We start from the raw sequence: 25021 nt of genomic DNA, 5'->3' as shown, positions 1-25021 counted from the left end.
GTGCAGGAATTTGTATGTAGATATGGTATCCCTAGAATAATCGAAAGTGATAGGGGTACCCATTTTACAGGTGATGTCTTTCAAGGAATGTGTAAGTTGATGGGAATTGATAGCAAGCTGCACACTCCGTACCGTCCACAGGCGAGTGCGAAGGTCGAAAGAGTGAACAGCACTATTAAAAATAAATTGAGTAAAGTGATGGCAGAGACAGGATTGACATGGCCAGAAGCTTTACCCATTGTATTGTACAGTATCAGAACCACTCCCAGGTCCCCTCTTAATCTGTCTCCCTTTGAAACCTTGTTTGGTCGACAACCGCATGTTATGATTAACCCTCAGGATGATTTGAAATGTAACAATGAAGTAACTGTAAAGTACTTGATTAACATGAGTAAACAGTTAAGGAATCAAAATGATAATCTGAAGTTGGTGATTCCTGATCTACCTGATAGTAATTGTCATGACATTGAACCTGGGGATTATGTAATGATACGGAATTTTCTACGCTCAGGTTGCCTTATTGATAGATGGGAAGGACCATACCAGGTCTTATTGACTAGCACTACAGCATTGAAGGTTGCTGAGAGAGAGACTTGGGTCCATTCATCCCACTGCAAGAAGGTTGCTGATCCAGAGAAGTCCCGTGATAAGGAACAGACGGTAGAGGTTGTATCACTGGAGTGTCTGTTCCAGGAGGACTGAGGCGGCACCTGAGCCTTGAAGACCGAGAGCTGTTGTCGACTCCCCACTCCCTTTTATTATTTTCCTCCACTTCCCATCCCCTCTCCCTCAAATTTCTTTTTCCTCCTTCTCATTCTTCTCCATTTCCTCCTATAAGATGGACTTGCCCCAAGAGACTGTGATCCGGATTTTCCTGTTGACCATGATGTTGACCAGAGCAGTCTGTTCCGGCGAGAGTACCATGGAGGTCGATAGAGGTTCTGGAATGGGTTCTGATGATAAAGATGGAGGCGTAGTTTTCCAAGATCAACCTAACCAACAAGCAAAGGCGAGTATCAGAAAACGATCCGATAGCATTGACCATAGAAGGAATTGTGACGGATTGTTAGCTGAAGAAAACTGTATCTGTAGGCTCTGTAACAATGTCATTGAAGATGGGTGCATTAAGAAATGCCAATCCAGTTTTAATATCCATATGGACCGGCATCCATTGAGTGACTATCACTCCTTAGTGGGTAATGTGTTAAACAAAACAGATTGTTGGGTATGCTCTCAAGTACCTCAAGGTCATAGCAAATCAGGGCTAGTACCATTTCCTTTAACGATAGGGGAGGTACTTGAGTTAAATGGTGGGAGACCGGTGGACAGGAGGTTTAATATCTCCAGCCCTCCTAGTTTGAAGCTCCACCAATACCATGTGGATAGGTCCCTATTATGTTTCAACATCTCCAATCCCAGAAAGCCGGGAAATTGGGAAGTGTCATGGAGTAACCACACCATGACCTTTTCGCATAGAGCAGATAGAATGCCTACAGATACAGAGCTTGTATGCCACATAGCCAGTAGAGGAAAATCTTTCCGGTATAGGTACACCTTAGGAAATAGGATTACGAGAGTTGGAGAAGTATCACCAGGATACTGTGCACATATCGTACAACCTGATACGTGTATTAAGCAGATGGAAGAATTAGGGTTAGGAGATTTCACCTGGAAGGTGTGTAATATGGTTATGTCCTTCTCCGTCCCATATGTTCTCCCCGATGATGCATATTTCATATGCGGGAGAAAGGCGTACAAGTGGCTTGCCCCAAACTCTGAAGGATTGTGTTATATTGGAAAAGTATTGCCTGAAGTAATGACTGTAACACATGACAAAATGAAAGACATACATCGTGGTGCCCAAGCTCCTTATACTCACACCCATTACGAGCACGTTGTTAAAAGGCACCTGATAGAGAAGACAGAGCATCCGGCCTCTGATCTGATAAGTGAATCCACCGGGATTCAATTCTTAATCGCGTTAGATTTCACCCGCACCGCTAGAGGAGTGCTAAATTATAAATACATATCGGCGCTCGCAAATTTGTTAGATAATATCACTGAAATGTATGATGACACGTTTAGATATACTGGAAGGGAACTTCAAGCTTATAAAACAGAACTGGTGCAGCATAGAATGGTTCTTAATTACCTCACAGCAGTGACAGGCGGATATTGTGTTACATTGGCAACACAGTACGGCGTGAAGTGTTGCACGTATATCACGAATAGCACCGAGGATCCGGTCGAGGTCATAGACCAAAAGATGGACGATATTCTCCAATTGAAGTGGGAATTTCGCCGAAGACACAATCTCACTCTTGCTGCTGTAGGTAATGAGCTGACTGGTTGGGTGTCATGGTTGAACCCGCGAAATTGGTTCTCTGGTTTAGGAGACTGGGCTCAAGGAGTCATAATGGATGTTGGGAAGTTTCTCCTATGTATCTTAGGTGTTATCATAACGATCGGTTTGATATTTAGATGCGGTCAGGCTTTAATGAGGTGCAATCGTCGTACTAAGGTAATGAGTTTGAGGAGTGAGGAAACTGTAATTAACCTGGATTTGATTTATGACCCAATGATAGAAACAATGATGTGATGAAAATGCGATTTCTACGGTCCGTTTCTTTCACCTGTTTTTCTGCTTTTCTCCAAGATAAAAAGACCCCCTTGGACGAGGAAGTTGACGAGACGCTATACAGACAACGGATAGACCAAAGAAGAAGTTTTGACCACTTGAGATACGGACATTTGATGAACTTTGCCATGGATCCCCAGTTTCCCTAGAATTCTTAAACTTACGCTAGCCCAACATTTTTTGTAAATCTAATGGCATTGACAAAGCTTTTTGCTCACACCTAATGGGCAACACAGCGCAAAGAAGACGACTTTCAACTGATACCGAACAAAACTTCAACCGACAGATGTACATTAACCTGACATAGAATACCACCGCATTTACCGTAATTATGTCTTTTCTTCATTTCTACAACCCTCAGGTAATGACACACATAGTATAGGGAATACAGGCACAGATATCAGCAATCACATATTCCCCCATTCATGTATCATCAACTAAAATGTGCTCCCCATTTTGTTCAAAATCCGAAAAGAGCTCGGTAAAGTTTGACAGCCCATCCACAGACCCGTACCACGGGATAAGAAGGAATTCAAATGTATACTTCGCAATACCTCGAAGCTTGATTTACAACACGTACGGCACGATGATACATGACCCCCCAAACATGGACTCATACACACATGCTTCTGCTATCTCACTAGGTCATACCATCTTCCCACCTACTCCTCTCTCCTCCCTTACCCAACCATGGAAATGAATTAACCCCTGACATATATTTTTCTCCTTTTGAAATGTTTTAGAAGGTGGCAGTTATTATTGACTGCCAAAGGGTGGACTGTCAAAGTCAGAAAAATATCTCTATGCACACTACCATATTTGCACCTCACACAGGTCCGTGCTGCGCGTGCGTACGCTCTCCCGTACGTGCGCATACTCACAGTCGCGGGCACCCGCAGGCGCATGGTATGCGTATTTACGGTAGAGTTTATGCGATCGTAGCGTGCGACTCAATCATTACATATTTTCACTAATAATGTATTTTGTAGATCATGGTCCCTTTGATAGATTCTGAAAGTTTGGTTAATATAGAATGTTTATGAACAGAGGAATCCCTCTTTGTTTGATACGAAGGGTCAGACAGGAGTAATACAGTGGTGTTTAGTATCCATCGGAAGAATATTTAATTAGAAATATTCCGGTGTTGGTTTGAAACAGATCAATCGCTCGTGCGAATAGTTATGGACATAAGAAGTTTATGAACATTTACTTTATTTGCACTTTATTACCCATGCGGCGGGAAACCCAGTTTCCCTCCCACCTGAGCAGTTGGAAATAGTCACAGCCCACCTGTATGAATCAACCTATGACCTTTTGTTATAATGCGAAGCCGAATTCCTGTGTCCAATGAACAATGAGATTGTAGGGACCATTGAATTGTATTGTGTGTGGGGCATAAATAGGCAGGCCGACCGTATCCAGTTCTCTCTCTTCAACGGTTCTCATTGCTGATAATCGGGAGCTGGATATCGAGGCGCATGCGATCGTTCCCCTTGTGCGTAAGTTTTCTCCGTAATCATATTGTCTTACTGTGAGCCATCTCTCTCTCTCTCTCTCTCTACTCTTTCTCTCGTATTTTCCTTTAATTATATTGTATTGTATTTCCTGTCTAGTTTATCTGGTTAGTTGGTTTATGTTATATTGTAGTGTATCATTTGTACTGTGATTCCTTTTGCAAGTATAATAGTTATAATACATATAATAGGTTTTGGACCCTAAGCCCAGGTATCTGTGTATTCTTTATAAGGGTTAAGTATTCTCTGAGCGTCGGTGACGCTCAAGCAGCTTTGTAGTTAATCAGGTTACACCAGGTTGCACTTACACTCTGTCTCCACACTAAGGTATACTGTGTATCTCATCGTTAAAGGTATAGATATAAAGGTTTAAACGTTGTAAGCGTCTGCACCGCTGGTGATCTCCTCGTGGTCCCGAGCGTACGCTACGCTATAGCGAATCATTACGTTAGTCGGCAGCCAATAGCGTGCCTGCCTGTGATCACTGGGCCGTAAGCGAACGTGACGCTTGAGCGTCTCGACTACGGTTGAGCGAACGCTACACAACTTGCGTACCCTTACGGTACTTCTTACGTAGATAGCGTATAGTGTTCTTAGACCTCTTAAAGTGTTTTATATACGATAAATATTTAGCTTTATCACACCCTATTACCCAGGGTGGTGAGAAAGATAAAGCAAGGGAAAGGTGCCGTGATACTAATAGCTCCGGCTTGGCCCAGAAGGCATTGGTACACAGATCTGCAGAGAATGTCGATGGATGCTCCACTTCTGCTCCCTCAACGTCCAGATCTACTTATGCAGGGTCCTTGTTATCACAGACATATGGATCGACTGTCTTTGACGGCGTGGCTCTTAAAACCTCTATCCTGAAGTCGAGTATTCTCACAACAGGTAATTCAAACTATGCTCAGAGCAAGGAAACCTTCCTCAGCTCGCATTTATGGCAAACCTATATTCATTGGTGCAGTGAACGTAAAATGGACCCTAAGTCTTTCAGAGTTTCCAGGGTCTTAGCCTTCCTTCAGGCAGGAATGGATAAAGGTTTGAAGGTGGCTTCCTTGAGAGTGCAAGTGTCAGCATTGACTGTATGGTTCCAAAAGAAAATTGCCAACTTACAGGATGTGCGTACTTTTTTCCAGGGAATGCTGCGAATTCAACCTCCTTTTGTTCCTCCTACAGTGCCTTGGGACTTAAGTCTAGTCCTGAAAACCCTTCAAGTTGCCCCGTATGAACCACTTAATAAAGTGGATCTTAAATGGTTGACAGCTAAAGTTCTCTTTCTACTGGCCATGGCGTCAGCTAGAAGAGTATCAGATTTAGGGGCATTATCATGTCGTTCCCCATTTCTGATTTTTTTTTATCCAGATAAAGCAGTTCTCAGAACTAGATCTGGGTATCTTCCGAAGGTGATGTCTAAATTCCACCTTAATGAAGAAATTGTAGTCCCGGCTTTCCAGGTACCGGGCCTTTCTGCGGGAGATGCATCGCTGGACGTGGATCGTACCAGTGCCTTTAGAAAGACAGATTCTCTTTTCATTCTCTACGGATGGCCTGCTGATAAGCAGACACTGGCAAGATGGCTTCGGATGATTATTTCAGAAGCATATTCTCAAGCTGATCTCCCTGTTCTGGCTAATGTCTCTGCTCACTCTACTCGTAAGGTAGGTCCATCATTGGCAGCACAACGTGGTGCTTCAGCAGAACAGATATGTAAGGCAGCCATATGGTCTTCCATTAACACATTTATTAGACGTTATGCCTTGGATACCTTTGCCTCTCATGACGCTGAAATCAGGCGAAGGATTCTCCTTTCCAATCAGTAGCGTCCCCCACCACTAAATTGCTTTGGGAAATCCTGTTGTTATCCTGTGGATAACCTGTGGACAGTGCCAGAGAAATATACGTTATGGTAAGAACTTTCCGTTGATAACGGTATTTCTCCTAAGTCCACAGGATCCACAGGGATCCCACCCTGACACACCTGATTTGAGGATCCTTTTACTCGCTAACCTCTTCCTTCTTGTACGGAAGGGTGTGCATGTGTGTTCTTATCGCCTAATTAGGGCTATCTATGATGCTCCTGCCTTGAGCTTTGGAATACAACTGATTTGCTTGAGCCAGGAGGTGGGGATATATGGACGGGCCCGTTGCATGCTGGGAGGCCGAAAAGCTTTGACCGATTGGTGCAAATCCGCTGTCGCTTCATCATATCCCATTGTTATCCTGTGGATCCCGTGGACTTAGGAGAAATACTGTTATCAACAGTAAGTTCTTACCATAGCGTATATTTCAGGGACATTCTGTAGGCTATTTGCTTGTAAGCTGTAAGTATGTTGTCTACTTGCTCAACATATTGATCAGATCGGTTCTGAAAGTTCTTCATCACTAACACAAAGGATTCCAAGCTGCCAACTTATGTGTATTTAACTTCAATCTGAACGGTGTAATGGTTAGCATTACTGCCTCAAAGCACTGAGGTCATGGGTTAGATTCCTACCATGGCCCTAACTGTGCAGAGTTTGTATATTCTCCCCGTACTTGCGTGGGTTTCCTCCGGGTACTCCGGTTTCCTCCCACAATCCAAAAATATACTGGTAAGTTAATTAGCTCCCAACAAAATGAACCCTAATGTGAATGTGTGTGCGTGAACATGTGATAGGGAATATAGAGTGTAAGCTCCACTGGGGCAGGGACTGATGTGAATGGGCAAATATTCTCTGTAAAGCGCTGCGGAATATGTGTGCGCTATATAAATAACTTGTAATAAATTAATAATAAATAACTTTAATCAATTCATGAACCTGTGGTCCAATAAATACTCCTACTTTCATTTTAGCATCAGATAACAGTGCTCCAAATTTCTCCTTCAGATAGAATAGCTTACTTCCTTTGTGATCCATAGCCTTCACAAAGTTTTTCATCAATCCCAATTTTATGTGGAGTGGTGGAAGGGAAACTTTATGAAGATCAACTAGGGACTTGTGGAGAACATTGTGTTTACCAGTGGTGTGTTCACATCTTGCTGGCCAGTCACAAAATAAAGGTGTTTGTCATCACGACTGTCCCAGAGGCACAAGAAGAACATGTTTTTGGTGTACCCTAACTGCAATCAGTCACTGTAATAGCTATTGTATAATGCAGTGGTTTCCAAACTATTTTGAATCACGGCGCCCTAGAATATCAGAATTTTTTTCACAGCACCCCTAGGCCAAAAATTTCTTATTGAGAAATTTAGAAAGAAATATTACATTAAGTAGATCGCGTTTATATGTCATCCTTAGGGTCAGTTGTGTGGTGAGGGACAAGATTTGCTTCTGTTTGGCCACATATCTTATGATTAGAAGCCACCAGCACTGGTTTTGCCTGTTATATTGACCATGAATAATTTGAATTGGTCCTGGACCACCAACCCAGGGCACCCCTGCAAGTGTCCCGAGGCACCCCAGGGAGCCACGGCACACAGTTTGGGAACCTCTGGTATAATGTTTAAAACCTAAAACAGTAGGATGGCTGTAACTTTAGTTCCTGACGTGATACTGCGGTTCAATTTGGAGTTCAGATTTGGAAACAGCCCACAGATTATTAAAAAAAAAAACTGGATTTTCCTCAGTAGCTGACAATAACTTTTTTTTTTTGCTGTTTAGTGTAATAGAAGCTACATATTGGGGGTCATTCTGACCCCATCGTAACGCTGCAGTTTATCGCAGCATTGCGATCGGGTCAGTACTGCGCATGTGCCGGTGCATGCCAGACAGCCGAAGGCCGTTGTTCCGTAGCGATCGCCTGTCGCTGGGTGGGAGGGGGCTGGGTGGCGGCGTTAAGCCGCCATTTAGGGGGTGCGGTCCGGCCAACGCAGGCGTGGTTGGAACGTTGGGGGGGCGGGCCACGGCGGCTGCGTGGCGTCACTGTGCGATGCTTTTACGTGACGTCACCGCTGTGTGATGCTTTTGCATTTCAGCAGGGGGCGGCACTGACATTCGAGGCAGACTAGCCCTGTGCTGGGCGTCCCCCTGCATGTCTGAGTGCCTGATCGTAGCTGTGCTAAATTTAGCACAGCTACGATCAACTCGGAATGCCCCCCATTGTTTTCAGCATAGGGTAACACGACAAGCCATTAGGTTACTGAGATTAGATGGGATGTGTATCAAGCACTTCACCAACAAAAATCGTCACAGTTGTGAGCAAATTGTTATACTTCGTGTACAAAACATAATGATATAATCACAATTCTGCACGTTTTTTTATGTCACACTATCAAAATTTCAAGGGTTTTATTTTGAGCAATATTTTATATTTGAACACTTTTAATTTTATTGTAATAAACTATAAAAAGATCCATGTAATTATGTGCCGTCAAATTCTGTTTCTGTGTTTGAGGCAAAAAAATCATTTGAGTTACATACCACTGGGAAAATGGTATCCAAATACCTTGGTAGATGTGAGCCAAAATAATAATACTAGTTATGAAAGCTATCAATGGTTTGTGAGGTATAACTATGAGTGCCGAACAACAAAATATCAGTCTTCTTTATTGACATGGTGCAATATAGCAACCATAATGGTGTTGCTACAGACCAAACTCCTCGAATTTAATGTTTGATACAGGCTAGTCTTGGCCTTCACTTATAGCCGCCCCATTTCCCATAGAGGCTGACATGGTCGCCGGTACTCCATTACCTCAGGGCTTGTGCACGCAGTAGTAGACTCGGAGAAGGACACTAGCAAATGTAAATTTGGAGATTCTAATCAAACTTTATAGAGGATCATATAACAAAAGAATGCATACAGGTACTCACACAGGCTGGAATAATTTTAAGTGCTCAAGGGAAAGGTCAGGGCAGGCGGCATTCCAGGGAATCAGTGTTTAAGAAATCTAGACTGCCGTCTGTGGCTCAATGTGCAGTAAGAAGTCCTTTTATTACTGTGGGGGTCATTCCGAGATGATCGTAGCTGTGCTAAATTTAGCGCCCCCCCCCCCCCGGGAGAAGTGCAAAGGCATCGCACAGCAGCAATGCCTTTGCACTTCAAGAGTAGCTCCCGACCAGCGCAGTTTTAGCGTGCTGGCCAGGAGCTACTCATCGCTCCCCGGCCCGCAGCGGCTGCGTGTGACGTTACGCAGCCGCTGCGGCCCGCCCCCCGTTCGGCCTGCGTTGGCCGGACCGCGCCCATGAAACGGCAGCCAAACGCTGCCTTTCCACCTGCCCAGCGACCGCCTCTGCCTGTCAATCAGACAGAGGCAATCGTAGCGGCCCGACGGCCTTCGGCCGTCTGGCATGCGCCGACGCATGTGCAGTTCTGACCCGATCGCACCGCTGCGATAAACTGCAGCGTGCAATCGGGTCAGAAAGACCCCCTCTAACCCTTCTGTGTGCTTGTGTGTTTTACAAACAGAGTGAGGAAAGACCCAAAACAAGTATCTTTTTATGATCCCATGGGGCCTTCACCAGGCTCTGCAGCGAATGCTCAAGTTCAAATGTAAGGTCAGGGCAGTCAGCATCCAGAAAATGGTTAAAATGCAAGTAAATGTACAGCCAATTCAGAGAATGATCAGTCAAACAAAGTTCAGAACCGAAACAAGGAAACATTTTCCAAGAATCAGAGTTGCATTAAAAAAAAAAAAGCTTCTGCCACAAGTAGTGATTTTGGAAGCCTAGTACAGGCATCCAGTGACACTTATTTAACTACTTGACTGCTCGTTAGTGTGAGTAGTAATTGAACACCCAGGAAGATGTTGCACGGACTGGAAATCTCTCCTGATTTTCATGGGTCAGCCCAGATTTCCAGTAACCAGAGATGGTGTTTCCTAGCTGGTCTGGGAAAATTTAAGGAATGGCCTAATTTGTCTTGATTCTTCAGTGTTGGAGGATATGAGTTACTTTATGGTTGACACAAGGGAATTTAGAGTTAATTTGCATAACCTCTATTGTCTGGTCTTTTCAGTTATTTCCAGTTTTCTATAGCTAAAATGTAAGATGTCAAATCTCAAATGCATAGAAATCTACTGCTTGTATATTCTTAACCTTACCTGAGATATCTCCAGTTTTCTTCGTATCCTAACACGCAGCATAATATTAATCTGTGAGTGTTAGAAGCAACTTTTTCAGATGAGGCAGCTTTCAGGTTCAATGGCTCTTTAAACGTTAAGAATAGTGCCACTGACTGCTAATAAGGGCATACAGATTCTCTACCCTGTGCTGTATGTCCTTTACGTTATCACTTTATTCTGTTTGAAATCTGCTGCTTCTTCCTCTTTTACCTGTCTGTCGTCTCTCCCTTTCCTCTCCTCCTTAGGCAAAACTTGGCGATGAAATTATTGACTACAAGGATTTGGCGGCTCTTCCCAAAAATAAGGCCATCTATAATATTGACCGTCCCGATATGATCTCCTACTCTCCATACATCAGTTACTCAGCAGAGGACAGGCATAGTTACGGGGAGGTACTACAAGCATAGATGCTCATTAATAATAGACTGTAATGTCCCATAAATGTTAAAAGAGCTTAATTCGTGTTTCTGTGCAGAATATTATGCTTATTACAGCCTAGAAACATATAAGGTTATTCGTCGAAGTTGGTGAAACTTTTGATCCAGGTGTACCATAGAGATAGTTGTATAGGATATTTATTTTCTAGTCCTACATATGCTATAGATGTTACACCCTTGGGAGTTTTATTCACGGGACAGATTTGCTGTAGTGTAAGTATTAGTCATTGCAAGAGCTTGTCACTGTCTAGAATGTGTCCAGTTACCACTAAATATGGAGTGCGTTCCTATAAAACTAATTATTGATGCAGTTCATTCATTTATATGTTTTATATACTGTATTAGGCCTTGTATCTTTATTTTTTATTTTTTTTGTTGATAAGCCACAAAGGAAAATTAATAAATTCCCTGATCCCGTAAGATTTACGTACATTCTAAATAGCATTTTTATATGATTGTTTCCTCTTCTGATTGGCTGCTTAAAATAAACCAGGAAGTCCCTAGCCACAGATCTAAAGAGGGTTACACACGTAGATATGTGTGCTTAAATTCTAAGCAGTCTGACTAGATTGCTTAGAAATTAAGCACACATCGCTCCGTGTGTATAGCCCATAGCGATAGCTATGCGCGGCCCGACGCTTCGCTATCACTGACTCTAGATTGCCTTGCATGCAGGCCAAATCTAGTTAGATCGCTCACTTCACTGCTGGGTGAAGTGAGTGTTTTTTTTTCTCCCGCTCGCTCAGCACACATCGCGCTGTGTGCTGAGCGATCTGTGCTAGAACGCTCAGCACACATGACTGGGAGAAATCGGCCCATGTGTACCCCACTTAAGTAATTTCCTATTTGGATACCTTTTAAACCCTCATTCTGGAGATCCAGGACGAGTGGTTGAGGTGGTAGGCACCACGAAACGCGCCACTGTGCCCCGCCCTTTTCCAATGCTGCGAATTGCGTCATCCATCCCCTGGACCACGCATTTTACTAGGGATATGGGTGGGATCCGGAGGTTGATTTACTTTCCCGGAGGTGTGGGAGAACTTAAGTAGGCAAGTATGCTTTATCTGCTCGTTACAGTCAATTGTTTGTGGCAAACTGTGATGTTACTTCTTAAATCAGGATACAGGCCCATGGAAATCACAATGTATGTGTATTGTGTCACACGTTGTAAGAAGACTTGTACTCAACATTGTGTGTTTTATACGGTATAAATAGTCATGCGAACCAGATGCACAATGTTTTGCTATAAATGTATAATTCATAGCCAAAGAGAATAAACCTCAAAATGTAAATTCCAGATCTACCACCGACTACACAAGTTTACAAAATAATATTATTTTGCTAAATATTATTTTTTCATAGCTTCATTTTAATTTCCTCAAGTAATTTCCATTGTGATTTATGCTTAAAATGACAACTAAAAATAAAATGCTGATATAAAATATGTATCTACCGCCATTATTTTATATCTTCAGCATTTATTTTATTAACACGTTTATACCTTTATTTTTAACATTTGTATTTATTTTACTAAGAGGCATTATATATCGCTACTTTATTAACCATTTAGAGTGCATTTGTAGTGCACAGTTGTGGCTCTGCAAATGCCAGCATGCCTTTACACCCACGTGCCCTATCATGAAATAATCAACGATTTCCCCCTTTTATGAATAGAAATGTCTCCACAATAAAATAACTTAATACTGTATGTAGCTGCAAAATACAAATCATTATTTTGCTTAGAGATAAGGAGGATGTTTATAATGGAAAAAAACAAAAACATTTCAAATGTAAACTTGTTTCCATAGTTGCATCCTGTAAACGTAGGTTACCGTTTGGGCTGAAGTGACAGACATATAAGATGAAGCCGTCCCTGGCTTTAGGACTTGCTAGTTTAATGCTCAGTAATAAGATCTAAAACAATACATAAGAGAAGCAGCGCTTCAACTGACAAAAGATGTTTCTCTTACATCCTAGAGGATGCCGGGGACTCCGTAAGGACCATGGGGTATAGACGGGCTCCGCAGGAGATAGGGCACCTAAAAAGAACTTTTACTATGGGTGTGCACTGGCTCCTCCCTCTATGCCCCTCCTCCAGACCTCAGTTAGATCTTGTGCCCAGAGGAGAATGGGTGCACTGCAGAGAGCTCTCCAGAGTTTTCTGTTGAAAAAGAATTTTGTTAGGTTTATTATTTTCAGGGAGTCCTGTTGGCAACAGGCTCCCTGCATCGTGGGACTGAGGAGAGAGAAGCAGAGCTGGCTTGTCAAGTTGGGCACTGCTTCTAAGGCTACTGGACACCATTAGCTCCAGAGGGTGTCGGAACACAGGTCTCACCTAGGGTTCGTCCCGGAGCCGCGCCGCCGTCCTCCTCACAGATGCCGAAGATAGAAGCCGGGTGAGTATGAGAAGGCAGAAGACATCATAGGCGGCAGAAGACATCAGATCTTCATGAGGTAAGGCGCGCAGCGGTAAGCTGCGCACCATTGCTCCCAGTCACACACACAGAGCAGCACTGAAGGGTGCAGGGGGGGGGGGGGGGCACCCTGGGCAGCAATATTCCTCACTTTTGGGCAAATTCAGATAGATTAGGCTGCGGAGGCAGTAAATCTAAGATCCCCCGCCATTTTAATAGAAAAGTCACTGGGACCGAAGCCCGCCGTCGGGTGGGCGGGGCTTGATCCTCAGCACTAACCAGCGCCATTTTCTCCACAGAAGCTGCATGCATGAACGCTGGCTCCCTGGTCTCTCCCCTGCTGAACTTCACAGGCTGGAAAAAAGAGGAGGGGGCACATTAGCGACGCAGTGAGTGGGAATTGGTATATTATATATAAAAAAGCGCTATCTGGTCATATTTTTTCCAGTGTTTTTAGGCGCTGGTGTGTGCTGGCATACTCTATCTCTGTCTCTCCTAAGGGCCTGGTTGGGGTTTTGTCCCCTTGTAGGTTAATCCCTGTGTGTATGGGGTGTCGGTACGTGTGTGTCGACATGTCTGAGGCGGAAGGTTTCTCCAAGGAGGAGGTGGAGCAAATGAGTGGTGTGTCCTCGTCGGTTGTGCCGACTCCGGATTGGATGGACATGTGGCATATGTTGAATGCAAGTGTGGCATCTTTACATAAAAGGCTTGATAAGGCTGAATTAGGGGGGACATCAAGGGGTCAATCCTCGGATTGGACCGACTCACAGGGCCCGTCGGGGTCTCAAAAGCGTCCCTTAACACAAGACACTACTACCGACACGGATTCTGACTCCAGTGTCGACTACGACGAAGTAAAATTGCACCCTAGGGTGACTAAAACCATTCAGAGTATGATTGTGGCAATAAGGGATGTGTTGCATATTGAGGATGAACCCTCGGTCCCCGACACAAGGGTACACATGTTTAAGGTAAAGAAACAGATTATTAATTTTCCCGCATCCCATGAATTAAATGATTTCTTTGGAAAGCTTGGGAGACTCCGGAAAAGAGACCGCAGGTCCCCAAAAGAATTTATATGGCATACCCCTTCCCTAAGCAGGACAGGGAGATTTGGGAATCATCCCCCACTGTGGACAAGGCCCTGACGCGCTTGTCCAAGAAAGTGGCGCTACCGTCTCCTGACACAGCGGCCCTTAAGGACCCTGCAGATCGCAGGCAAGAAACTACCTTAAAGTGTATTTATTCTCATACGGGTGCTGTGCTAAGACCGACAATTGCGTCGCCATGGGTGTGTAGCGCAATTGCAGCTTGGACAGATGAGCTGACAGATCAATTTGATAATATGGATAAGGATACTATATTCTTAACTCTAGCCCATATAAAAGACGCAGTCTTATTTATGAGGGATGCTCAAAGGGACATTGGATTGCTAGCTTCTAGGGCCAATGCCATGTCTATCTCAGCGAGAAGATCCTTATGGACTCGCCAATGGACGGGTGATGCGGATTCCAAAAAACATATGGAAGTACTACCCTATAAGGGTGATGTATTGTTTGGGGATGGGCTGACGGACCTGGTTTCCACAGCTACAGCAGGTTAATCAAATTTTTTACCATATGTTCTCCAACAGCAAAAGAAAGTAACACCCTATCAGATGCAGTCCTTTCGGTCGCACAAGTCCAGAAGAGGTCGGGGATCCTCTTTCCTCGCCAGAGGTAAGGGCAGAGCCAAAAGAGCACCTGCTTCGGCAGGTGCCCAGGAACAAAAGTCCTCCCCGGCTGCTCCAAAACCCACAGCATGACGCTGGGGCTCCCCTGAGGGAGTCCGCACCGGTGGGGGCACGTCTTCAACTTTTCAGTCAGGCCTGGGTCAGTTCAGACCTGAATCCCTGGGTGTTGGAAATAGTTTCCCAGGGTTACAAATTGGAATTCGAGGAGGTGCCCGCGCGCCAATTTTTCAAATCGGCCCTACCAGCTTCCACATCGGAAAGGGATATAGTGTTAGCTGCAATTCAAACGCTGTGTATACAGCAAGTGATAATCAAGGTTCCCCTGCACCAGCAGGGAAGAGGTTACTACTCAACCCTATTTGTGGTCCCTAAAACCGGACGGTTCGGTCAGACCTATTTTGAATCTGAAATCCCTAAACCTGTACATAAAAATTCAAATTCAAAATGGAATCACTCAGAGCGATAATAGCCAACATGGAGGAGGGGGAGTTTATGGTATCTCTGGACATAAAGGATGCGTACCTTCATGTCCCCATATATGCCCCCCATCAGGAATACCTGAGATTCGCTGTACAGGATTGTCATTACCAATTTCAGACGTTGCCGTTTGGACTTTCCACGGCCCCGAGGATTTTCACCAAGATAATGGCGGAAATGATGGTGGTCCTGCGCAAGCATGGAGTCACAATTATCCCATACTTGGACTATCTCCTGATAAAAGCGAGATCAAGGGACAAATTGCTGAGCAGTGTGGCGCTCTCTCTGAGAGTGCTCCAGCAACACGGTTGGATTCTAAATCTACCAAAGTCACAGTTGATTCCGACAACTCGACTACCGTTCCTAGGTATGATACTGGATACGGAACAAATGAAGGTCTTCCTTCCAATGGAGAAAGCCCAGGACATCCAGAACATGGTCAGAGACCTGCTAAAACCGAAAAGGGTGTCAGTTCACCAATGCACTCGAGTTCTGGGAAAAATGGTGGCGGCCTACGAGGCCATTCCCTTCGGAAGGTTCCATGCAAGGACTTTTCAATGGGACCTTCTGGACAAGTGGTCCGGGTCCCATGTGCACTTACATCGGAAAATAACTCTGTCCCCAGGGGCCAGAGTGTCTCTCCTGTGGTGGTTACAAAGTGCTCACCTGCTGGAGGGTCGCAGGTTCGGAATTCAGGATTGGATCCTGGTTACCACGGACACGAGCCTCCGAGGATGGGGAGCGGTCACACAGGGAAAAAAAATTTCAGGGTCTTTGGTCAGACCAGGAGTCCTGTCTACACATCAATGTGTTGGAACTCAGGGCCATTTACAACGGCCTTCGACAAGCGAAGAGTCTTCTACGAAACCTACCGGTTCTGATTCAATCAGACAATGTCACAGCAGTGGCTCATGTGAACCGCCAAGGCGGGACAAGAAGCAGAGTCGCGATGGCGGAAGCCACAAGGATTCTTCGCTGGGCGGAAAATCATGTAAGCGCTCTGTCGGCTGTCTTCATTCCGGGAGTGGACAACTGGGAAGCAGACTTCCTCAGCAGACATGATCTCCATCCAGGAGAGTGGGGACTTCATCAAGAAGTCTTTGCAGACATAACACGTCTTTGGGGAACTCCTCAAATAGACATGATGGCGTCACGCCTCAACAAAAAGCTTCGGAGGTATTGTGCCAGGTCTCGGGACCCTCAGGCAGTGGCAGTAGATGCTCTGATAACACCGTGGCTGTTCAAATCGGTCTACGTGTTTCCTCCTCTTCCTCTCATCACAAAAGTGTTGAGGATCATAAGGCAAAGAAACGTACAGACAATACTCATTGTCCCAGACTGGCCTCGAAGGGCCTGGTACTCAGATCTACAAGAGATGCTCACAGGAGATCCCTGGCCTCTTCCTCTGAGGGAAGACCTGTTGCAACAGGGGCCCTGTGTATTTCAAGACTTACCGCGGTTACGTTTGACGGCATGGCGGTTGAACGCCGAATCCTAGCGAAAAAGGCTAGGAAGGAGGTGACGGTTAAGCATTATCACCGTATCTGGCGAAAGTATGTGTCTTGGTGTGAGACCAAGAATGCACCTACGGAAGATTTTCATCTGGGTCGTTTTCTCCACTTCCTACAGACAGGAGTGGATATGGGCCTGAAATTAGGCTCTGTTAAGCTACAGATTTCGGCCCACTCGATTTTCTTTCAGAAGGAATTGGCTTCTCTTCCAGAAGTCCAGACGTTTGTAAAGGGAGTGCTGCATATCCAGCCCCTTTTGTGCCTCCAGTGGCTCCATGGGACCTGAACGTGGTGTTGCAGTTCCTAAAATCACACTGGTTTGAACCGCTTAACAAGGTTGAGTTGAAATTTCTTACCTGGAAGGTGGTCATGCTGTTGGCCTTGGCATCAGCAAGGCGAGTGTCTGAATTGGCGGCTTTGTCACACAAGAGCCCCTATTTGATTTTTCATGTGGATCGAGCTGAATTGAGGACACGTCCGCAATTTTTGCCTAAAGTGGTTTCTTCATTCCATATGAATCAACCTATTGTGGTGCCTGTGGCTACAAGTGACCTGGAGGATTCCAGATTCCTGGATGTAGTGAGGGCCTTAAAAATTTATGTAGCCAGAACGGCTAAAATTAGTAAAACAGAGGCTCTGTTTGTCCTGTATGCTGCTAATAAGATTGGCGCACCTGCTTCGAAGCAGACTATTGTTCGCTGGATCTGTAATACGATTCAGCAGGCTCATTCTACGGCTGGATTGCCGATACCAAATTGGGTTAAAGCCCATTCCACTAGGAAGGTGGGCTCTTCTTGGGCGGCTGCCCGAGGCGTCTCGGCATTACAGCTTTGCCGAGCGGCGACTTGGTCGGGGTCAAACACTTTTGCTAAATTCTACAAGTTTGATACCCTGGCTGATGAGGTCCTAGCGTTTACTCAGTCGGTGCTGCAGAGTCATACGCACTCTCCCGCCCGATTGGATGCTTTGGTATAATCCCCATGGTCCTTACGGAGTCCCCAGCATCCTCTAGGACGTAAGAGAAAATAAGATTTTAAACCTACCGGTAAATCTATTTCTCCTAGTCCGTAGAGGATGCTGGGCGCCCGTCCCAGTGCGGAAACTCTGCAAGACTTGTATATAGTTGTTGCTTACATAAGGGTTATGTTACAGTTGGAATAGGTCTTGGACCGTTACTGTTGTTTTGTTCATACTGTTAACTGGTTATGTATGTTCCAGGTTACATGGTATGATTGGTGTGGGCTGGTATGAATCTTGCCCTTGGATTGCTAAATCCTGCCTTGTAATGTCCATCTCCTCAGGGCACAGTTCTCTAACTGAGGTCTGGAGGAGGGGCATAGAGGGAGGAGCCAGTGCACACCCATAGTAAAAGTTATTTTTAGGTGCCCTATCTCCTGCGGAGCCCGTCTATACCCCATGGTCCTTACGGAGTCCCCAGCATCCTCTACGGACTAGGAGAAATAGATTTACCGGTAGGTTTAAAATCTTATTTTCAACAGCACATATTAAATAAAATCACACATTTAATATAGTAAAAAATCTATATAAAAAGATGGTGCAATCAGATGATGTGTAATATATAGACCAAGGAACCTTCTCAGTGTCCCATAGAATTTTGCAGGATAAATTATTGTTGCTTGTTTCTATTTATATGGACTGTCCTCTGTTGGATAATAAATGGATTAATTGTTAACACAGTTTTGGAGGATTGTCCGTGCCTACATCCAATTGCTTTTTGGGTAAGCTGTCCTCTCTAGGCTTTACGGCATCCGGTATTGGTAATGGCGCCCATACGTTAGTTGGTGTCCAAAAAGGGGTCCAAGCACTTAGATGTGAAGAAGTTCCTGCTGACGGGGAAAGGATGGTACTAGGCTTGACGCGTTTCGCCGCTCCCTAGCAGCTTTTTCAAAAGAGTTTAACTGTAATCCACAATGGGCATTCTTATACCTTACTTAATTAGTAAATTACAGACACCTGAGCAATTCAATAACGATAAACATGAATAAAATAAAGAAATCACTATTTATGTAATTAGTAAGGACTAGGAGGCAGACCTAACTTTAATACACAAAGTATTTCTCAAAAACGAGCATTAGTTAAAAAGTTCTATATTATTTAAATGAATATTTATAACCCACGCATCCTATTTCCTGTGTTTGGAACACAAATGGGGTCATGTGATCTCTTATTCATTGCCCGCATTCGTGTTTAAATACTACATATCTTTATTCCAATATAAAGGACTTTTTCAAGTTGGAGATAATTCAATAATTCCGACACCCCAGATGGAATATTTTCTATAATTAAAGAGATAACGCTCTCTCTGTACAACGGTACTGCGGTCACGTGACATCCCATGAACCGCACAAGTACCCGGTAAGGAGGAATGGGGGTGGATGTAATTTCCGTTTCCAGTGTTTGGAGCACAGTGCGGTCACGTGATCTCAACACCGTGAGCAGCAGATGCGCTCCACTGCCGTATTTGTCTAGAATACAGTTACCAAAGATCATAAGATTGGTAAATTAAGTCAAATACTATCAATCCTAAATGTGAAACAAAAAAGTAATAAAGCACTGAGTATATAAATATGCCAATACATGATGTTTTCTTAACTCCAGGTAGGAATAGAGATGGAGATAGTTTCCATTTCCGGTGTTTGGAGCGCATTGAGGTCACGTGATCTTGGCACTATGAACCGCAGATGCGCTTCACTTCCGTATTTAACTATAATGCAGTTACCAAAAAATCATAAAGTTAGTACTATCTTTTTCCCAAGTTAATAACATAGGACAGAAATTAAACACGAGTTTCCAATCCAGTAAGGTGAATCATTCCCAATAGCATTGCACAATATCCTGGTGTCAGTATATCAAAACAATAACACTAGGGAGTATGAAAATATAGGAGGTCGAAACATGGACATATGGACACTAAAAAAAGGTAATAGGATCTGCCTGCCTGTAATGGACACACGTGTGTTCCAGACTCAGTCTTGTGATAAATCAGCAGCAGGATACAAGTCAGGTAAAAAAAAAAAAAAAAACCTGTATACACAGAATGCTGGGAACATCTACTACAAGCCTCAGAATGCCTCTGGTGAGAGGTCCACAGGATAGTATTACTACAAGTCTAATACCTCACTGTCAACATTTGAACGTAATTACAAAGCCATCGCCATGGTGACTGTGGCTACAGCCATATAGTTCTCACTTACTATAACAATACAATCCAGTCATATTAGGATGTGAGCACTCTCTGCTAAGGATAAAGCTATCTAAAGTGCTGCAAAAAACTGGATAAGAATAAAAGTTTTCTTTTACATATTAGTCTCCTACTCGGACGTTTACTTTCATTTTCTACACTGCACTACAATAAATGTCAGACTCTGACTGGTTACAGCAGCTGCTTGCACAGTAATGGTGCACCAGTTCTCCTAATTGCCCCTCATGGTCTGATAGATGTGTAAATAGGAAATAAAACTTCCATTTGGTGAAGTGCCCGAACTTTCACTTTTACCTTGAATAAATGCTAAAAATTCACATATACAATACTGTAATAATATCCGACTACAATGGTCCTTGACAAGTGTTATCTCTCCATTAGTGTCACCATGCATGGAATCCTCTCACTAATTTCCTATTTTGTGTTGCTGTTTGCAGTCACCTCAGTTGCTCTCTCCAACACCTACAGAGGTAAATGACCTACATTTCGTTCTGCTCAAAAATCTAATTTTTCTTTATTTTATTCTGCTGCATTCCGCCTTTCTGCCTCTGTCATGCTTAGTTACACATGTCACCGCTGAGATCTGATAATCTGCATTTTCACATGCCTGGCTGGGGAGAAATAATCTGCAGAAACCTGTATGAGGGATATATGTAGACTTAGAATAACCAACATACTAGATGGACTATGGGGGAATTCAGTTAGCCGCAGTAATTTACCGCAGCCTTATTCATCCCCTGGGGCTATTCAATTAGCAGAGAAGGCAGCCCGTGGGCTGCATTTACCAGGGATTTAATCCTCGATAAATAGCTTGTTATTGTGTGCTGAACCATGTTAGCACATAGGTCCGGGAATAGAACTACTTTTATGTGTTAACGAACAATAACAGGGTAATTTATGGGGTGAGAAAAAAGGGCTGTAATTGAATAGCCTTTTTTCACACCTGGTAAATTATGTTGTTTAATTGAATTTCCTCCTTTATCATACAGTGTTCCTATGTCTAAAATTGTAAACTGTGCAAAGTCTAACGTCTTCATTTTGCTATTGTAATGAATAGTACAGGACATATATTTTTGTTCTCTGTTTTGTTGATAGTTCCCATTCGCACCATGTGCACTTTTCCAGCATCTACGGTTCATTGACTATTGCCTACAGAGCCATCCTCATCTATCCCTTTAATAGGATTAATTGAGTCAGGGCAGTCAGACTTAATCCCTTGCTGTAATGACTTAATCCCCTGCTGTATTGTTCTCTCTGTATTGTATTGCAGCTGAGAACAATAGATGAAAGACTTATGCTAATAAGCCTTGGTGCACCTAGGCGCAGCCGGGAAAGCTTGATGAGCGAGGCTCCATATGTACGTGAGCAAAATGTTTATTGCTGTAAACCTCTCAGCAACACATCACAGGAGGCTCTATACAACTGGACCTTACCCATAATTTAATCGGCTATTGTCTAAATCTTGAAAAATAAGTGTCCATATGTAGGCCCTCAAAATATTGTGCCCTTTGTGCAACCACATTCTTCCAACCAGTGAAACATGTATAAGTAGTAGCCTGTGGGAGGTGGAAAATTCAGATTGAAAATGACAATAGAATTTTTTTGTGTTGTTTGATTTTATTGGGTTCTCCTTATTTTTACTGGGACTTACATGAATATCTGAATACATTTAAGGTCACAATTCTGATCATTCTGAAGGGTTCACAGACCACTATGAAATTAGCCGAGCCTCTCTCTGTAACGTTTCATTGGCTGAAGAAAGCTTTCCTGCTTCTGTGTTCTACTAACAATGTCAGTTAGTGGAATCTAAGCTGTACTTAAGGGGGGTACTTACGGAGCGATATTCTAAGCAATCTGACTAGATTGCTTGGAATATCAGCATGATCGCTCCGTGTGTAGCCCCCTCAGCGATAGCGATGCGCGACCCAGCGCATCGCTATCGCTGGTTCTAGATTGGCCTGCATGCAGGCCAATCTAGCGGGTCGCTCACTTCACCCGCTGGGTGAAATGAGCTGCCCCCCCCCGTCTCCCCCCGCACGCTCAGCACAGATCGCGCTGTGCTGAGGGCAGGAGAGATGTGTGCTGAGCGGTTCGCTCAGCACACATCTCTCCTGCATCGGCCCGTGGGTACTGGGCTTTACAGTGGGGGTGATTCAGATCTGATTGCTGGGCTGTAAACTTTGCTGTCCTGCGTTCAGATAGCCCCCCCCCCCCCCCAGGGGGAGTGTAAATTCTCTGTGCAAGCGTGTGATCGCATGTGTATGCTTAGCTGCAAACAATGCAGTGTGTGCGCAGCCCAGGACACACTCCTCCAGTGCGATGAGAACAGACTGATCGGGGCCGGAGCTGACATCACACACCCTCCCTGAAAACGCTTGGGAACGCCTGCGTTTTTCCGGACACTCGCAATAAACACTCAGTTGCCACCCACAAACGGCCTCTTCCTGTCAATCCCCTTGCGAACGTACGTGCGACCGGATTTTTCGCACCATCCCGTCACTGACCAGCGATGCCCTTTGTTGTTGTCTGATGCTTGTGCGCATTGCGGTGCATACGCATGCGCAGTTAGTACCTGATCACCCGCTGTGTGAAAACTCACAGCAGCGATCAGATCTGAATCACCCGCCACAAACCTTTACATTTCACTTTGCAAAGAAAATAATTAAGACTGACAACCTTTACCAGATGGGAAAAATGGTATAACAATTCCAGATGATGCTTTGCTGTGTGCCATGTTGTGGAGTAAGCTTCGTGAGGTACCTCTCTCTATATATAAACAGGTTGAGATGAGTATAAAGCAATGTGTCCGTATTGCACATGTAATGACGCTTTCTATCTTTATTTATAAGGGAGATCAGGATGATCGCTTATTAAAACAGTACAGGGCGTCCAGCCCGAGCTCCACCGGCTCAATCGGCTATGGCCGCTACACACCAACATCTCACTCACCGCAGCACTACAGCAGACCAGGTAAGTGGCATCACGTGTCTTGTACCCATCCATCGTCATCACTTGTGCATCAGGACAATGCGCTGGCACCGCACACAATGGTTTCATCAACAGATGACATCACAGCTTCATAGGCCGCAACAAAGCACAGGAACTTAGGGGTAAATGTACTAAGATGGGAGTTCTATTTAAGATGGGATGTTGCCAACAGCAACCAATCAGATTCTACTGTACTTCTCATTTATCTAGAACCTTCTAGTACTGTAATACTTTAATCTTATTGGTTGCTATAGGTAACATCCCATCTTAAATAGAACTCCCATCTTAGTAAATTTACCCCTTAGCATCTTTTCCTCTAGTCACCTGTAGACCACGGGGTATTTTTAGGGCTGTACAAATATTCACGTGGCTGCAGCCTTACCGTTCACGAAGCCAGTGACATCACTGAGGCACGAGGCACTAAGCCTAGTGTCACTAATTAATTGTTCGGCTGCATTCTCATGAATAAGGAGCAGCACAAAATTTCTGCTTATGGTTAGTGGATAGATATTGAACACTTTGAAGCAGAATGGCCCAGGTCATAGTATTAATATGTTCACATAGGGGGTGATTCAGAGGTGGATGCGGGAGAGTAGCGACTGAAACCATCGGGCATCTACCTCCGAGTCACCCCTATAGGACAAATAATAATGCAATCTGACATATACTGCATATGTGTTTATAGGATGACTTGTAATTCTTAGCATGGAGGTCATGTCTAAGTAATGTAGGGCATTTGTCAGCGTATGTCAAGTATAAAGCTGTCTTTTAATTGTTGCTTAGCATTGCAGAGAGGAACCTAGTACTTTAACACAGCACATCTTTGCTCCTGTTTGGAAAGTGCTCCTACTGATGCCACATCGCAGGCCCTGCTATGTCTTGGAGCTGGGAACAGCTTGTAGCCGGAGAAATACTCTTTTCTTTAATTACATCATGTGTAGCCTTATAAATTCCCTAAAGTGACACACAGTTGGTAGACAGCAATGTAGGCTGCAAAGCAGGAACTAAAGAAATAAGCTGAGACCCTTACTAACAACATACTTGCCTACCTGACCCTCTCCATGAGGGAGAAAATGCTCTGTTCCTGGACTTTCCTGGTAATGTATGATTGCCATCACCTGTGGTGAGCTAGTTAATTGATAAGAAAGGTGTTTCACCACAGGTGATGGCAATCATACATTACCAGGAAAGTCCAGGAACAGAGCATTTTCTCACTCATGGAGAGGGTCAGGTACGCAAGTATGACTAACAACCCCTTAGAGGGGAGATCTGACAGCAAGTTGGTTGTAGGAAAGTTGTTTCATGCGGGCCTATTTATCAAACCCCTATTTACTTAATATCATCAGTTTCTTTATTGCAGCTGTTGTCACAGTAAGAGTTTGTTGATAAATAGCTATGAAAAAAAAAATCTTTATTGCTGTGATAAGGACTGATAATAACCGGTATTGGTAAATAGGCCTCATATTCAGCTGTAATTAACACCAGGGGCTTCCTGTGCCAGAATAACAGGAGCCTGGCATCACTACTCTGCTGCTGTCCATCAGGGACCACGAGAGTGACAGGTCATTGTCCAGTTTGGTGCCACACGTTGGTGACCAGATTGGACACAGGAACCTGACACTGTGTCATCTGAAATCCTCAGTGCTGCTGATAACATATTAATGCTGATTGGCTACAGCATTTTGCAGCACTACCCACTTCATCTCCCGCATGTCTGTGTGTAACCAACCAGATTTAAAGAATAAATACATTAGGTGCTCAGGGCCTAACTTTACTTTAAATAAGGTGCACCTTATTCCACTTGTATCACAGACAGCTCATGGTCTCATATTACCGCAGTCAGTTCTCAAATATCAGCCAAGTTAATCATTTTCTATGAACAGTGAATAATGTAGTCAGGGTGGGGTGGAACATCGCATCGATCTGCTGTGTGGTAAAATTGAGGTAGGGACCCCGCAATGCTGTTCCCTCCTCTCAGGCCCCCAGTTCTGCTATCAGTAGGGCAGGTGGGGGAATCTTGCTCTGGATTTACACATGTTCA

At 44.2% G+C, this 25021-nt stretch overlaps 1 protein-coding gene across 8 annotated transcripts in view; it reads left to right on the top strand.

The window, feature by feature from the left end:
• The window catches only part of ABLIM2 (actin binding LIM protein family member 2), a 342851-nt gene that overhangs the window by 236776 nt on the left and 81054 nt on the right, over nt 1-25021 (top strand). For 4 of the 8 annotated variants that reach the window (XM_063924017.1, XM_063924060.1, XM_063924033.1 and 1 more), the window contains exons 10-12: nt 10444-10590; nt 20430-20462; nt 22842-22962. In XM_063924017.1, coding sequence (XP_063780087.1) covers nt 10444-10590; nt 20430-20462; nt 22842-22962 — 301 coding nt within the window. The remainder of the gene's footprint in view (nt 1-10443; nt 10591-20429; nt 20463-22841; nt 22963-25021) is intronic. The other 4 variants (XM_063924068.1, XM_063924043.1, XM_063924026.1 and 1 more) reach the window with 2 other exon arrangements.

The sequence above is a fragment of the Pseudophryne corroboree genome, chromosome 1 (genome assembly GCF_028390025.1).
Source record: "Pseudophryne corroboree isolate aPseCor3 chromosome 1, aPseCor3.hap2, whole genome shotgun sequence".
NCBI classification, from domain to species: domain Eukaryota; kingdom Metazoa; phylum Chordata; class Amphibia; order Anura; family Myobatrachidae; genus Pseudophryne; species Pseudophryne corroboree.
The sequence above is the reverse complement of the archived record's forward strand: the minus strand, read 5'-3'. Positions and strand labels throughout refer to the sequence as shown.